This window comes from Pleurodeles waltl, chromosome 8, assembly GCF_031143425.1.
Source record: "Pleurodeles waltl isolate 20211129_DDA chromosome 8, aPleWal1.hap1.20221129, whole genome shotgun sequence".
Lineage (NCBI taxonomy): Eukaryota > Metazoa > Chordata > Amphibia > Caudata > Salamandridae > Pleurodeles > Pleurodeles waltl.
The window spans coordinates 151,751,828-151,769,673 of NC_090447.1; the positions used below are offsets into that span (position 1 = coordinate 151,751,828).

The window sequence follows — 17,846 nt, forward strand, 5'->3', positions numbered from 1 at the left end:
CATTGCGCCATCCTGACAGCCTTCATTTGATTAAACCAATAGCCATTTGCCCCTTTTGTACAGATCATCCACATTTAGGTTCATTGCATGTCAAATTATCTCAGATGGAACCCCTGAATGCGATAAACAATCGCGCAACTCTGGTCATTTTTTTTTTGCTTACCTTGCTACAGGACACAGGGCTGTCGGCTCGGACCACCGCAACTAGCGGCACCCGCTTCGCGGCCGCCGCCGTTGTAGGCTGCCTGCTAAAACACGCTGGGAGGACTACAATACCCAGAATCCTCTGGGTTTCCTGTGCGCCAAGTGGCGCGAAAGTGCTGTTACGCCCCCCGGGCCCTTAAATTGCAACAAGGTACACCGCACCGCGGGACACGCAACTCTGGTCATTTTTTTTTTGCTTACCTTGCTACAGGACACAGGGCTGTCGGCTCGGACCACCGCAACTAGCGGCACCCGCTTCGCGGCCGCCGCCGTTGTAGGCTGCCTGCTAAAACACGCTGGGAGGACTACAATACCCAGAATCCTCTGGGTTTCCTGTGCGCCAAGTGGCGCGAAAGTGCTGTTACGCCCCCCGGGCCCTTAAATTGCAACAAGGTACACCGCACCGCGGGACGCGCGCGGGCGGCGCCGGGCTAAGCCCGGGCAAAGGGCGGGCCCTCTGTGGCCCTCAGAGGCCTGAAGAGTCTGGACTGGGCACGGGACTCTGCCTAAACTGTAAATTAGCTGTATTACATCTTGATTACGCGGTTTTGTGTTTTGTATTGCTGAATCATAGCTGGTGGTACTTACTGCAACCAACCTATGAAGGCTAACTGTAATAACTCCGCCAAAAATCTAGGGGCTACTATGCTTGATAACTACCTGGTTAAGGTGGTTAAAAAGATTAATAGCGATCGCAGAGTCTCCCTAGGGAAAGGAGGTTCCCCCGTTCAGATACACCCTAGTTCCTCCCCACATATAGTGTCTACTTTTGAGGATCTGGGCGCCAACACTGATAAGGATATGATATTAACTGAGGCACAGATACATTCTAATCCCTTAGACTCAACGGGTATAATTGGCGAGAGCCCATCTAGCCCGTGGTTATGGCAGAGACTCCCCCCCAACCAGCAAGAGCAGTTAGGGCTTGTAGAAAGTCGTTGGGCAAAAGAGGAGTGGGGAAGGTCAGCAATTCTCGAAAGCCCCTCGAAGCAAAATCCCATACTATTAAAACAAAAGGACTAGACGGGGGATCTGATAAGCCAGTGGGTTGCTGTCATAACAGGCAGTATATAGAAAATATACTGGCAACAGTAGAGGATAAGTTAGCGACAAAAATGGCTGAAATTTGTAGCGCATTATTGCTGAAAATTGAAGTACTTACCCAAGAGGTTCATAGTCTGAGGGTACAAGTAACATCGACACCAGCAGATGTACTAACGGTACCTCTAGATTTACCATCTGGAAATTGTGTTGAGCAGGCAATACTCGCGGGCAGCAGTTCAAGACACAAAGCCCCATGTAACGAAACAAGTTTGGAGGCGGAGCCCACTATACTTAGGGAACCCGAAGTGATTCGAGGGTCCCTAGAGGGTAGGCCTCAACCAACTCGAGTCCATAAGGAAGCAAGGGAGCACAACAATAATTATAATGTTAGGATTGACCTCCCACCGGAGGCCGCTCCATTTGTATGTATATTGTCAGGAGTCCCAGAACTTAGTCCAGGTAAAAAAGAAGGTTACAATGATTTAAAAAACAAAGTAGCCTTCTGGCTTACTAAGAATAGACCCCTCCCCCCTACCATTGATGGTAAAATTTTCAATGTGAGAAGGGTGGGTTGGCTTGGCCACATGATTAAAGATATCCCAAGTGATCTGGTAATAGTTAATTTCAGGAGTATTAATGTGGTCCCATTTTTGAGAGGCTGGTGTCCGCAACTTGCAGATGGACCAATAGTCACGTGGGAACTACCAGATTTTTATCCTACGGTGTATCCCGAGGTGAAGGTGCTTTCCCAGATTAACAAAAATGTCATTAACCCCCCCAGTGGATGGTTCGCACCAGAAAGCATTGAACCCTTGATTACTGTCGGGAGATATGGGCCGTTATCCTGCCTAGATGAGAATGATTGACTCATCGGGAGAGAAGAAATAGTTAATTTAACTTTATTGACATCCCCCCACATAGAAGATATAAGTTGGAAGGCTATTGCCACAGATCAAAGTAATAATCCTGACACTACCCCTGTTGGTACATTGTCTGCATTACCCAATTTTAGTACGGACTCACCCTCTGCTTTAGCTGAGCCTGTTGATATGTTATCAAGGTATATATCCTGGAATATAGCCGGTCTGGAGTCCAGTCAGTGTATTCCTGATTGGAAGGACTTCATAGATCAGGGTGATATAATTGCATTCCAGGAAACATGGGCTATCATACCGATATTTCGGGTGGGGTATCTGAATTTTAGCAAGCCAGCAATTAGAGGCCAGAAAGGGCGTCCTGTTGGAGGTCTTACAATTTGGGTCCGCCAAAGTGCGGGTGTAAGAGTTGAAGAAGTGACAATTGATAGTCCAGACATAATTGCTTTAAAGATAAAGTCCAACCAAGGTACAAACATCCTGTTGGTTAATATTTATGTCAGGGGCCTCCAGGGAGGAAGGGTTTCTCCGACCCTCCTCCTGTTGGATGACATTTTATCAGGAACAACGACCGATGGCCACAAGATTGTGATGGGGGATTTTAATACTTGTTTTGAGCCTTTGGGTATTGAGGATGGCCCGCTCACCGAGGATGAGGATCTATCTTGGGGTATTCCCCAACTCGAGATACCCCTGATTGCTAAGTGGTCGAGCTCAGCCACCTATATCAAGGGGCTATGCCTGGACATGGGTTTAAGAGCTGTTAATGGAAGGGTCAAGTCAGATAGGAAGGGCAGGCATACGTTCAACAACGGCAGACACAGTAGTCGTATCGACTATATTTTGGTCGATGTGAGGCAGTGGTTTGCAGTTGTTGATATGCTAGTTACGGAACGCCTAGAGAGCGACCATGACCCGCTGGTTTTGACCTTAAGGGATTCCAGCTTTCAGAGGTCTGAGGGCAGTGGTCCTTATATAACAGAAAAAGAGGTCATTGTGAGCAATGATACGCGTAGGGTACGCTGGTCTAAAATAGCTGTGGACGCTGGGGCCCGCAGGGCGATAAGAACCTTAGTGTCTAGTTCTGTGGAGCTTTTAAACAATTGTGGCTCACAGGACGAGATTAACAGCGAACTTATACGTACCCATTCTGACTTGTTTCAGGAACTTAAAAAGTTGTTCATCAAATTTAGCCCTAAACAACCTAGGACCAAGAAATACTCATCCACTACCTGGTTTGATAAAGAGTGTAGCAAGATAAAAAGAGTTCTTTTTGAGGCTATTAAAAACAAAAATCATAGCCAGATTAGATCTTGTAGAAAACTCTATAATGAGGCAAAACGCAAAGCAAAACATAAGTGGGATGAGGAACGCTGGCTTATGCTGTCAGAAGCCTGTGGTAAACGCAATATGCAACAGTTTTGGTACCTCATAAAATGGGGTATCTCGCAGGACGCGCACTATAGCCCAGCATCTGTCTCTAATCATCAGTGGGTAAAAAATTTTGAGGATCAGTTTAAGTGTCATACAGTAGAAGTGACTATACCCTACTGTCTTGAGCCCGTCGAGCCGTTAATATTCTCAGTTACTGAAGTTATCAAGTGCCTGCAAAACATCCCCAAAGGGAGGGCCCCTGGCCCTGATGGTATTCCAGCTGACATTTTTTTGGAAGACCAGGTCCTGTGGGTACCTTATATACTCCACCTGGTGAATGCAGTTGCAGCAGGCGCTAAAATTCCTGACTCATGGTATGGGGCAGAAATCCTTCCTATATATAAGAAAGGCGATCGCTCAGTACCCTCAAATTACCGGCCTATTAGCCTTATTGATGCGATCCAAAAAATCATAGCGCGCCTCATTTTAGGGAGGATACAGGAATGTATAACAGACTCAGATATTTTGACTCCGTTGCAGGCGGGTTTTAGACCTCATGTAAGCACCCTTGATCAAGCCTTTCGTTTTGCCCTTTTATATTGGAAAACAGTTTTTTTGGGTAAGGGCAAGTTGTATGCAGCTTTTGTGGATTTAAGATCTGCATTCGACTTGGTCCCTAGGACTAAATTATGGGATTGCATACTGGAACAGGGAATGCCCAGGGCTCTAGTGCGACTCTTAATGAATCTTCATGCATACACTTATGCCCAAGTCCGCTGGGGTAAGCCTGGCGAGGTTACGGACAGGTTTCATGTTTTGAAAGGTGTTAGACAAGGATGTGTCCTGGCTCCCACTTTGTTTTCCCTGTTTATTAACGGGGTTACCAAATATTTTGCAACACATCCCACGGATGCTCCCCAGATAGCGGGAATGAAAGTACCATTGCTCATGTTCGCGGATGATACCTTGTTATTATCAAAGACAAGGCAAGGGCTCCAGCAGGCCCTACTCAGATTTGAGTTATTTTGTGATGAGCTAGAAGTAAATGTTTCTAAAACAAAATTCATGGTACTAAGAGGTCAAACACAAACTGTGGCAAGGGTTAAAATGGGTGGTGCTATTCTTGAGCAAACTAATGAATTTACGTATCTGGGTGTGCATTTTAGTGATAATTTTAGTTGGAAACCCCAGATTGATATCCAAGCACTTAAACATGTTCAATTAGGCGGTGCCCTTCTTAAGGAATATAAAAGATCATTTACCCGCCCGATGTCCCCACTTATGGAAATTTATGGGTTAAAAATTCTTCCCTCAGTCTTGTATGGGGCAGAGCTTTGGGGTTATAGCAATCTGGACCAACTGATGCTGGCCCAAAATAGATTTACAAGAGGGGCGGTTGGTCTTCCGAGGTCATCCCCACGCATCCCGCTCCTTTATGATCTTGGGCTCCAACCGGTGGAAGATCAAGCCAGATTTCGTCCTTGGCCTTCTGGCGGAGGTTGTGGTCTACCCCAGAGCTGTTATTATATGCGAAAGCATGCCTCGAGGTAAGGGACACCCTAGGATCCGATAAGATTGGTTGGTTTAAGGGTGTTAGAACCACCCTTTGTGCCATGGGTTTAGGTGCCCTTTGGCACAACCCAGACTCAGCTACTTTTCCTTCAAAAAAAGAGCTGAAACAACTATATTGGAAATGGGTGGTAGGCATAAGACACTCATCCCTTATAGGTAGTTCCCTTACAACAACATTTGTACACGTGAAAGATGTTTCTGCAATTGAAAAGTACTGGGATGTTATTACGAAACCTATGGACCACAAATTATATCACCAAGTTAGAGTGGGCTCAATACCATTAAGGTGTTTAACCTGGGTCACTGGAGGCCCAGATAATTGCCCATTGTGTACCGAAATGCGGGAAAATGTGAGCCATTTGTTTTTTGTCTGTCCATTATATGCTGCCCCAAGGAAGAAGTGGTTGGTACCCCTATGCAAAAGTCTGGGCACACAATCGGCCGAGACTGCTTGTAGGATCCTTAAAACTGATCTTTCACCTACTATAGCAATAGGGGTGGCCAAATTCCTGGGGTGGGCATGGATAATTCGTTCTGAATTACTAAAACAGCTACATGTTTTAGATAAGTAAATTATCTTGAACTTTAGAACTGAGTTTTTAAAGTAATGTATTTCTTTTTTTAATATGTTAAAATACTTAACAAATGAAGCATTAGATAGATTTAATACGTTCTTAGTAGCTTTTATGAAATATTGTATTTATTGTTTTAATCGTTAGTACTGATAATTTTATAAGTATTATGACGTGTAGCATGTCTTTTATGATGAAATATCGAATAAAGACTTCATTGACTTGACTTGATAAACAAACGGCTGAAAATGTTACTTTGAATTGTTGTCATTCTGTAATGTTTTTGTGTGTTTGTAGCAGCCGATTTGGTCATACCTTATGTAAATGTTATTTTATTCTGTCCTTTAAAAACGGATTCCTTATCCAAAGCTATTATGACGAACTGAAATTAGACATATCAAAGCGTACATAAATATAAAAAATAATCGATACACAAATATATTCAAATTGTCATTGATTTTAGATTTTATGCAAAAACCCTAAGCATTCACAGCCTAGGGCCGTGGTATGTATATATTTATAAAAATCGGTATGTATAGGGCAGATCTAGAAAGCAAAGGTGCGCTGTTCAATAACATAGGAATGGTAAACAGACCAGAGAGCTAGCGCGAGGAGAGGTAGAAAGAATACTTTTTCTGCTGTAATATAACATACTTATGTGGAAATATCAATAGGAAATGTCTGTGAACGGGCACAAAGTTAGGACCTTGCTTGCGTTTACTAGTGGCACCCTAACCTATCCTGTCCCTACCCAGAATGGTGACAAATCCTCTTTTTGCGTATTTTCTACCACAGTGGAAGACTGTGAAAACCAAATTCAAAAAGGTGGCTCCAACAATTCATTAAAGAAATTAAAAGATTGGACCTTTTACAGAGATTGGTACTTGTCATTGGCCAACCAGATTATGACACTTGCAAGTTGATTGAATATTTCAAAGTTAAACTTTGTGGTCGGATTTCATGAGGCTTGTGCTTAGCTAGATTCACACCTGCTCAGTGCCAAGATACTGTCCCGGGTGAGAATGCTTAAAAAATCGACATAACATTTTGATTTGCCAACCTTTATCCACACAGTGCTCTCTGATGGGTCAATGTGGAGCATGAAAAAAGTACACACTGTCATGGTAAGCCATTGCTTTTAACATTTTCTTAATTGTAGAAAGTTGTTCGCATATGGATCCGTCTTCCTAGGAATCAACAGCTCCTTTGCTGGTCTGATCGGAAACAGCTTCTTCAGACGCACCCTGAATGTCACCCAGGCGCATTTTACATCTAGTTTGCCAATGGCCGTCCTTCCATTTTTGACAACAGTAATAGTTTATAATGGAACTGTAACCACCCCATTGCTTTCAGGTGAGTCTCTGCAAATGTTACGTGTTACTTCAATATTGTGTGTAATTTTTGTAGCCTTTTTTAACCACTTAAGAAAGTTTAGTGCAGGTTTTGATTCAATGACTTTCATATAGTCACAGTATTCAATTCAGCTAGGCAGCAAATCTATCGTTTTATTTTACTGCAGCTGTCACATACATAAGTAATGTAAAAGACTTATAATTACTGTTAAGCCTGAACTTTGTGTTTAACCTCTTGACTGCTAGGACAACCCCCACCCCACCACACATCTACCTACCCAACACCACCTCCTCATGATAATCCCATTTTTGGATGTTAAGAATAGCTCTCATTAAACCTTCAGAGCTTTTTTTTTTCCCCACATAACGTTCCATGTCATATTTGCTTCCCTTTTTCCACTTTCTTTCCTAAATTTTAAAGGGATTCCAAAGGTACCCACTGTTTGTAGATTCCCCTGGAGGGAACCTAGAAAATCTCCAAAATATAGCTACATTGTGTTTATTTATGGGAAAAATGAGGAAAAAAGTGCTTTCCATGACAGTCTATGGTTTTTGTGAAAACTGAATCAACGAAAGGCTTGCTCTGCTAGAATTGCCACCTTCCCAGCTTTCAGGAAGGAGTGTTCCATCAAAAAACAAAACTTTTTCCACCATTTTTGCATTTATGGAACACATAGCTGTTTTTTCTAATTTTTGTGGTTTCTGCCTATTTGCAGTTTGTGGTGTACACAAGTGCGAAACCCATGGTTGATCCAGAAAAGCTATACATTTCTGAAAAGTAACACAAGGTTTGAATGGTCATTTGTGTAGCTCCCGCAAGGCTTTCTGAAAGCAATCCACACCATGGTAGGTAGATACCCCTATGGTGGACTCACCCTCTATCTGGGTTATCTTGGGGTGCGCTCATTTGGAATTACCATTTTGTAAGAGGAGTACCCTGGGTATCCAGTCAAATGTTATCTGAATAGCAGTTGAATACACCTAGGTGGTATCGACCTACCTTGGTGTGGATAGGACACCAATGATGAATCATATCACAACAAGTGTGTGAGGTGGCCTATCCATATCTTGTGGGTACTTGCAGATAGCTTCAGATCCTACAAGATGTCCTTCTAAAAATCCAACTACAATTTTGTATCATATATTTTGTTTTGGGAGGCTGTGCTTGGGTAATATCCTCTCACTCTCTCTTGGTGGTTATTTGATTTATAAAAGCAGCATAGGGTTATGGCCAACAGGCCCTCATGGTCGCAGAGATATATTTAAGGTTTGTAGGTTCTCCAAAAACATGCAATACCCCAAGCCAACAACTGACCGTTTTTCATTGTGAGGTGACATTTTGTGGTAAAATATAAAGACTAAAAATGGATGTTTAAAAGACCTATGTATTTCCAAAACGTACACAGGATACTGAGTTTAGGAACATTACTTATTTGTACAGCTCTGAATTTGTGGTAACACATACTATCGTGATTCAGAGTGCATTTTGCAAAATGTCTTCTTTCTTGCACAATGGCTTATACTTGAAAACCACAAATACAGAAAAATCTACTATTCTGTGTTCCTATACGTCTCTCGATTAAAAACGGTACCCCACTTGTGTTTCTGGGTCTAGCAACTGGGATACAAAACACCCCAAAACTCAGCCTGAAGACATCCTGTTTCACCCAGCAAAATCAACATTTTTTACGGTGTGGCTAGCTGCGGAATTTGGGTCCTACCTCACCAGCACCACAGAAAAGTACCATACACAGACATTTCTGAAAGCTAGACACGCAGGGGAGTCCAGGACGGTGTGACTTATATGGTTCTCACCCGGTCTTGTTACACAAAGAAGTCCTTGAAAACCTCAAACTTTGACATAAAACACACATTGTCCTCACATTTCTGCGAAGGAAAGTTCTGGAATCTGCAGGGAGCCACAAATTTCCTACCACCCAGTGTTCCCACGCATCGCCCAATAGAAAGCAATATCCCACTTTTGTGACTGAGCCTGCTGCCCAAGACAGGAATGGATCAAACCAGGGTCAATGGGAGTCACCCTCGCAAGGACTCCCATTGATAGTTTGAGCCATTACTGTTGCTGAAAGACACTATTGCCCCTTCTGGGGTGGGGTCATGGCCTGATGCTAGGCTCGATTGCCAGGGGCAAATTAAGGGCAAATCACCTCTCTATCCTCCATCCCAGGGGGGAAAGAAATACTTGTTTTGCCCCTTTTAGGGTAGCAGTATGGCCCAGTGACAGGGTGGGACACCCACACTCTTTTGCTTTGCCCAAATGTAAAATCCCTGGTGTCTAATGGGGTTTCTACCCTTCTTGGCTTCTGGGGGTGGGGGCAGATTAGGGGCAACCGCTCCAGTCGGGCTAAACCCCCTTACTATCCCAGGAAGGCAAACAGATTGTTGCCCCTTCAGGGATGGGGATATGGCGCAATGTAGGTGTAGGCTGCCCCCATTCTTTTGTTTGTTTTAGTGCCATTTTAAAATCCCTAATTTCTAGTGGGCTGGAGCAGTTTTTTCATGGGTTTCCCTGCCCAATTCACAGCGGGCAGGGGAACAGATGAAAGTCCGCTCCCATTGGATGGGAGCATTTCACATGCTCCCACCCATTGGGAGCGGACTTATAATCTGCTCTGGCTTGGCAGAAGCTTTCCAATAGCTCCCGCCAAGAAAGAGCAAACAGCTATGTCCCAAGGATGATAACCTTAGGACATAGCAGAAGCCAGTAATGGGGGTGGCAGTCCCCAGGGCCACTAATATCTCCAGGAGGGGGGGGGGGGGGGGCGGGTAGTTCCCTGCCTGTTGAAGTGCACGGTCGTGCCCCGGGGAGGTGGTGGTGGTCCCCGGGCCTAAAACGGCCTGGAATGAGGGCCGCAGAGCCACCATCCCCGATGTTTAAAACAGCGTTGCCCTGGTGAGTGCCTCCCTCCCAGTGGTTAGTTCATAAATAAAAACGTGCGTGTGCCCAAAGCTGTCCTCTGAAACACGCAGATGCAGCAAATAAATGTGGGAGCACGGAATACTGAGGCAGTGTAATCCTAAAGCCATCCTACTCCTCTTTAAGCCATTTATAGCCTCTTCCAGCCCCTTCTTCAGCTCACTCTTGTAGCTTTCTGCTTTCTCCCTTTGTAACGCTTTTCAGTCTTTCTCTGCTCCATCTTTCCACTATTGTGCCTTTTGCTTGCAGTAAATGCCTGATGCAGAAAAATAAGTGCCGGTGCGCACATTCAAAACCACTGGCTTAAAATAAGCACTGCTCTCTCCCCAAATATATATATATATATATATATATATATATATATATCTCAATACACCCCCCAGGACCACCTGGGTGGGAAGAGGGAGATATAGAAAACAATCACAGCAGCTGAGTGTTTTTTAATTTTACGGGATTCGCAAATGCTCCGCGATTTTGCAGTAAACATTTTAAACCCTCCACCAGGTTTGGTTTGGGGGGTGAGGGTAGATCCTGCCCCCTTGTTTTATTTCTTAATGTTTTTCTGCTGGCAGCCAGTCAGATCTCAGCATGAGATCTGTGGGATTCGCAGACCCTCCGAGTTCCCAGATATCTATATTTTGTTTTTCTTAAATAACTCGAATACTACTTGAACGTATTTACACCACATTACAAAATGGGCTCGTTCTGGACCAAGAACTATCTTTCTGTTAAAACTGGTGTAATTTTGTCCAGCGGTTCAGGATGTAGTTGTGTCTAAAATCCCTATTGGAAATTGCATGGGGAGAAAGCATTTTGGGACTTCCCATTTTCTCAGCCCCCACTTGACGGATTAACCCAACATTTTCCAACCAGCAGTTGATATAACTAGTACACTAGTATTGAATATTTCGCCAAACTGCGCCAAAGTTACTCACAAAATCAAAAATGCTTTTTCTATGGAAACTACGTCCTAACTATGACTACCTACTGGCGAGCACAAGTAGTAACAAATATATATTACAGGGATGCTGTAGTTAGGTTCAGATTTTACACACACAAAGCAAAAGAAAGTCAGCTTTTAGATATTTTAAGTAACTATAACTCATGCCCTAAGGTAACTATAGGTTGCACCCTCGCCATGCACAGTTTTCTCATCAATAATTTTACTGCAGACGTTACAATGATATTATCAATGATGTCATAGAAGATGTCATGAGTGATGTAATATCTGGGGTAATTAGCAGTGCATGGCAAAGGTTCGAGTGATAGTTACCTTAGGGCACGAGTTATAGTTACTTGAAATTAATAACTATATAAGCTGAATTTCTATAGTTTTATGCTTGTAAAAAATCTTAACCTAACTACAATGTCCCTGTAACGTTTGTGTTTTCTTTGTAATTTTTTTTGTTTTTTAAGGTTAAGTTAAGATGCCCATCACAGAGGAGGGAGGGGGTTGGATGCAGGGCCTGGCCTTGCATTGTGGTGCCCCCTCCAAAGCTTGCTGCTCCTGTCCTCCTCCTCCTTGATATCCATTGGCAAGTCCATGCCCCTGCTCCCGCATTACAGCCCTGTGTGTGCCATTGTTCTGCCACTGCTCTTCCCGCCTCCCCTGAACAGTTAACTTGCTGCCCCATATGTATTTTCATACATATATATGTATATTAACTAATGGCGGTCGCAGTTCAGCAGTTATTGTTAACTCAAGTAATGAAAATGTCACTTACCCAGTGTACATCTGTTCGTGGCATTAGTCGCTGCAGATTCACATGTTTAGCACAGTCCGCTGCCTGGTGTTGGGCTCGGAGTATTACAAGTTGTTTTTCTTCGAAGAAGTCTTTTTTGGTCACGGGACCGAAGGACTCCTCCCTCTTCGGCTCCATTGCGCATGGGCGTCGACTCCATCTTAGATTGTTTTCCCCGCAGAGGGTGAGGCTGGAGTTGTTTGCTATAAATAGTGCCCATGCAATGGAGTGAATACGTATGTACATAAAAAGTTTATAATAATTATTTACAAATGTACAAATGTTTAAGATTTAAGATTTACTTCTAAACGGCTACAGGCTTCCCGGGGAGGCGGGAGGGCACATGTGAATCTGCAGCGACTAATGCCACGAACAGATGTACACTGGGTAAGTGACATTTTCAGTTCGATGGCATATGTCGCTGCAGATACACATGTTTAGCATAGACTATAAAGCAGTTACCTCCCCTAAAGCGGTGGTTTAGCCTGTAGGAGTTGAAGTAGTTTGGAATAATGTTCTTAGTACAGCTTGGCCCACTGTAGCTTGTTGTGCATTTAGTACATCTACACAGTAGTGTTTAGTAAATGTATGAGGCGTAGACCAGGTTGCAGCCTTACATATTTCGCTCATAGGAATGTTTCCTAGAAAGGCCATTGTAGCACCTTTCTTTCTGGTTGAGTGTGCCTTTGGTGTAATAGGCAATTCTCTCTTGGCTTTAAGATAGCATGTTTGAATACATCTGACTATCCATCTAGCAATGCCTTGTTTAGAGATTGGATTTCCTATGTGTGGTTTTTGAAAAGCTATGAACAGTTGTTTTGTTTTCCTGATTAGCTTTGTTCTGTCAGTGTAGTACATTAGTGCTCTTTTGATGTCTAATGTATGTAGTGCCCTTTCAGCCACGGAATCTGGCTGTGGGAAGAACACTGGTAATTCTACTGTTTGATTTAAATGGAATGGTGAGATTACTTTTGGTAGAAATTTTGGATTTGTTCTTAGAACTATTTTATTTTTGTGTATTTGAATAAATGGTTCTTGTATGGTAAATGCCTGTATTTCACTTACTCTTCTGAGGGATGTGATTGCAATGAGAAATGCGACTTTCCACGTTAGATATTGCATTTCACAGGAATGCATGGGTTCAAAAGGTGGACCCATGAGTCTTGTTAAGACGATGTTAAGGTTCCATGAAGGAACTGGTGGTGTTCTTGGTGGTATAATTCTTTTTTGCCCTTCCATGAATGCTTTAATAACTGGTATTCTAAATAGAGACGATGAATGAGTAGTTTGTAGGTAAGCAGATATTGCTGCGAGGTGTATTTTTATAGATGAAAAAGCGAGGTTTGCTTTTTGCAAATGTAGTAAGTATCCCACTATGTCCTTTGTAGAGGCATGCAATGGTTGGATTTGATTGGTATGGCAGTAGCAAACAAATCTTTTCCACTTAGATGCATAGCAGTGTCTAGTGGAAGCTTTTCTAGCTTGTTTTATGACCTCCATACATTCTTGTGTGAGGTCTAAGTGTCCGAATTCTAGGATTTCAGGAGCCAAATTGCTAGATTCAATGATGCTGGGTTTGGATGCCTGATCTGTTGTTTGTGTTGTGTTAACAGATCTGGTCTGTTGGGTAGTTTGACATGCGGTACTAGTGAAAGGTCTAGTAGAGTTGTATACCAAGGTTGTCTTGCCCATGTGGGTGCTATCAGTATGAGTTTGAGTTGGTTTTGACTCAATTTGTTTACTAGATATGGAAGGAGAGGGAGAGGGGGAAAAGCGTATGCAAATATCCCTGACCAACTCATCCATAGAGCATTGCCTTGTGATTCGCGGTGTGGGTACCTGGATGCGAAGTTTTGGCATTTTGCGTTTTCTTTTGTTGCGAATAAATCTATCTGGGGTGTTCCCCAAATTTGAAAGTAATTGTTCAGAACTTGGGGGTGAATTTCCCATTCGTGGACTTGTTGGTGATCTCGCGAAAGGTTGTCTGCTAGTTGGTTTTGGATCCCTGGAATAAATTGTGCTATTAGGCGAATGTGGTTGTGAATCGCCCACTGCCATATTTTTTGTGTTAGGAGACACAATTGTGTTGAGTGTGTTCCTCCTTGTTTGTTTAAATAATACATTGTTGTCATGTTGTCTGTTTTGACAAGAATGTATTTGTGTGTTGAAAGGCTTTTAACGCTAGAAATACTGCTAACAGTTCTAGGTAATTTATATGAAATTTTGTTTGGTGTACGTCCCATTGTCCTTGAATGCTGTGGTGATTGAGGTGTGCTCCCCACCCTGTCATGGAAGCATCTGTTGTTATAACGTATTGAGGCACTGGGTCCTGAAATGTCCGCCCTTTGTTTAAATTGTTGCTGTTCCACCATAGAAGCGAGAGGTATGTTTGGCGGTCTACCAACACCAGATCTAGAAGATGACCCTGTGCTTGTGACCATTGTGATGCTAGGCACTGTTGTAAGGGTCGCATGTGTAGTCTTGCGTTTGGGACAATGGCTATGCATGATGACATCATGCCTAGAAGTTTTAGCACAAATTTTGCTTGTATCTTTTGGTTTGGAAACATAGCACTTATTACCTTGTGGAATGCTTGAACTCTTTGTGGACTTGGAGTGGCAATTCCTTTTGATGTGTTGATGGTTGCCCCTAGATATTGTTGTGTCTGACACGGTTCGAGGTGTGACTTTGTATAGTTGATGGAGAAACCCAGTTTGTGAAGGGTTTGTATGACATATGTGGTGTTGTTTGTGCACTTTCTTACTGTGTTGGTCTTGATTAGCCAATCGTCTAGGTAAGGAAACACATGTATTTGTTGTCTCCTGATATGTGCTGCTACTACTGCTAGACATTTTGTGAATACTCTTGGTGCAGTTGTTATTCCGAATGGCAACACCTTGAATTGGTAATGTATTCCTTTGAATACGAACCTTAGGTACTTTCTGTGAGAAGGGTGTATCGGTATATGAAAGTACGCATCTTTTAGGTCTAATGTGGTCATGTAATCTTGCTGTTTGAGCAGTGGAATGATGTCTTGTAGTGTGACCATGTGAAAGTGGTCCGATATGATGTAGGTATTTAGTGTCCTGAGATCTAATATTGGTCTTAATGTTTTGTCTTTTTTTGGAATTAGAAAGTACAGGGAGTAAACTCCTGTGTTTTTTTGTTGTACTGGTACTAACTCTATTGCACCCTTTTGCAGTAGTGCTTGAACTTCTAGTCCTAAAAGTTCTAAATGTTGTGGTGACATTTTGCGTGTTTTTGGAGGGATGTTTGGTGGGAATTTGTGGAATTCTATGCAATAGCCATGTTGGATTATTGCTAATACCCAATTGTCTGTTGTAATCTGGTGCCAAGATTGGTAGAATTGGCTTAGTCTTCCCCCCACTGGTGTTGAGTGAAGGGGTTGTGTGACTTGAAAGTCACTGTTTAGGTGGAGGTGTTTTTGGAGTCTGGAATCTTCCCCTACTCCTTGGGAATTGACCCCCTCTATATCCCCTGAAACCTCCCCTTTGGAATGAACCCTGATATGGTGTGGTTCTTGTTTGTTGGCTGGTGGTGTCTGTGGGTTGGCCACGAAACCCCCCTCTAAATGGAGTTTTTCTAAAAGAGCCTCTGCTCTGCGGGGAGTAGAGTGCGCCCATGGCTTTGGCCGTGTCTGTGTCCTTTTTAAGTTTTTCAATGGCTGTGTCCACTTCAGGGCCAAAAAGTTGTTTCTCGTTGAAGGGCATATTAAGGACAGCCTGGTGGATTTCAGGTTTGAACCCTGAAGTGCGGAGCCAAGCGTGTCTCCTTATGGTGACAGCAGTGTTGACTGTTCTCGCTGCAGTATCGGCTGCGTCCATTGAAGAGCGGATTTGATTGTTTGAGATCGTTTGTCCCTCTTCAACTATTTGCTGCGCCCTTTTTTGGTATTCCTGGGGAAGATGGTCTATGAGAAGTTGCATCTCATCCCAGTGTGCGCGGTCATATCGGGCTAGCAGCGCTTGAGAATTTGCGATGCGCCACTGGTTGGCTGCCTGTGATGCTACTCTTTTTCCTGCCGCATCAAATTTTCGGCTTTCTTTGTCCGGAGGTGGGGCGTCGCCAGATGTATGGGAATTTGCTCTTTTGCGAGCTGCCCCTACTACTACGGAGTCAGGTGGTAACTGCAAAGTAATAAACACTGGGTCTGTGGGTGGTGGTTTGTATTTTTTATCCACCCTTGGGGTGATGGCTCTTGATTTTACGGGCTCTTCAAAAATTTGTTTTGCGTGCCGTAACATCCCTGGTAGCATTGGGAGACATTGGTATTGGCTATGTGTAGCCGAGAGGGTGTTAAATAAAAAATCATCCTCTATAGGATCGGAATGCAGTTGGACATTGTGGAATTCTGCTGCCCTAGCCACCAGTTGCGAGTATGAGGTACTGTCCTCTGGCGGTGACGGCTTTGTGGGGTATGAATCGGGATCATTGTCCGGCACTGGGGTGTCGTATAGGTCCCAAGCGTCTTGATCCTGATTATCTTGACTTATAGTAGTTTGCGCTGGTGAGTGCATTTGTGGCGGAGTTTGTGCCGGCGATGCCTGTTGTGGTGGAGAGGGCGGAGGCGTGACTTTTTTAACCACTTTGGCTTGTGGTTGTGTGTCATCCTTGAGAAATCCGATCCTTCTTTTTCTCATTATTGGGGGAAGGGTTGATATCTTCCCTGTGTCTTGTTGGATGTACAGTCTCTTTTGTGTGTAGTCTGATTCTACACTTTGGAGCTCTTGTCCAAATCTGTGCATCTGGCCACTTATTCCTTGTTCCTCTGTGTAGGAAGGAGGTGAGGAACTTTTCGGCGCCGAGAGAGAATCTTTTTTCGGCTTCGGTACCGACTGAATTTTTGTGGCTTTCGGCAGTGTGTCTCGGTGCCGATGTTTTTCGGTGCCGGCATCTTGTTTTTGCTTCTCGGAGCCGCTATCTCGGCTCCGAGGTTGCTCCATGGCGGTTCCTCGACCGGAGTCGGGTGTCTTCGCTATGGGCGTGCCCTTTTTCGGCGCCTTCGATGGCTCGCCGGTCTTATGGGTCGAGCCATGGCCTGTTGGCAGTGGCGTCCCCTGGGCTTTTGTTTTTTCGATGGTTTTTATTTTCGACGTCTTACTCACTCTGTTTGTTGTTGTTGTTCGACGTCGGAGTCTCCGGATTCTGAGTCCGGAACCGAGAATGTTTCCTCTTCGTCGTCGAAACGTTGTTTTGTCGGCGTGGACGCCATTTGTAGACGCCTGGCTCTTCGGTCCCGGAGTGTTTTTCTGGACCGGAAGGCTCGACAGGCCTCACAGGTATCCTCCTTGTGCTCGGGGGACAAGCACAAGTTACAGACCAAGTGCTGATCTGTATAAGGATACTTACTGTGACATTTTGGGCAGAAACGGAACGGGGTCCGTTCCATCGGCTTCGATGTCGCACGCGGTCGGGCCGACCAGGCCCCGATGGGGGATCGAAGCTACCCCAAAGTCTTCCGATGATCGGTGTCGATGTACCTAACTATCCCGATACCGAACGGAACAATACCGACGCTTTCTTCCGAGATTCTGACTAACTTTCCGAACCGAAACATGGAGCGAAAAGGAATACGTCCGAACTCGACAGCGGAAAAAAACAATCTAAGATGGAGTCGACGCCCATGCGCAATGGAGCCAAAGAGGGAGGAGTCCTTCGGTCCCGTGACCAAAAAAGACTTCTTCGAAGAAAAACAACTTGTAATACTCCGAGCCCAACACCAGGCAGCGGACTGTGCTAAACATGTGTATCTGCAGCGACATATGCCATCGAACCTATAATTCGCACCCTAAATTAACTATAACTTGCACCATGGACAGCTAATTACTCCTCATATAACATCATTGGTGTCAACTGCTATGGCATCACTGATATTACTACTGCAACATTTGCAATAAAATTACTGATGAGAAAACTGTGCATGGCTGGGGCGCGAGTTATAGTTACTTGAGTTATCAATAACTAACTGCTGAATTTCTATAGTTTTGTGCCAGGAAATTCAGAACCCAACAATAATGTCCCTGTAACCTTTGTTTTTTTTAGTGTGAATATAAATATTACTGCGAGCTTTAGCCCTATGCTCCAACTGACCATTTTCTAGTAAGAGCCCTAGTTAGTTAAAATGTTTTGATTGTTTGATCTTTTACTCTGCC

At 43.9% G+C, this 17,846-nt stretch overlaps 1 protein-coding gene across 2 annotated transcripts in view; it reads left to right on the forward strand.

Annotated features, from left to right (window-relative positions):
• LOC138249826 (transmembrane protein 126A-like) overlaps window positions 1-17,846 on the forward strand; it is a 79,558-nt gene that overhangs the window by 45,157 nt on the left and 16,555 nt on the right. For both annotated transcript variants that reach the window (XM_069203954.1, XM_069203955.1), the window contains exon 4: window positions 6,801-6,994. In XM_069203954.1, the coding sequence (XP_069060055.1) occupies window positions 6,801-6,994 (194 nt within the window). The remainder of the gene's footprint in view (window positions 1-6,800; window positions 6,995-17,846) is intronic.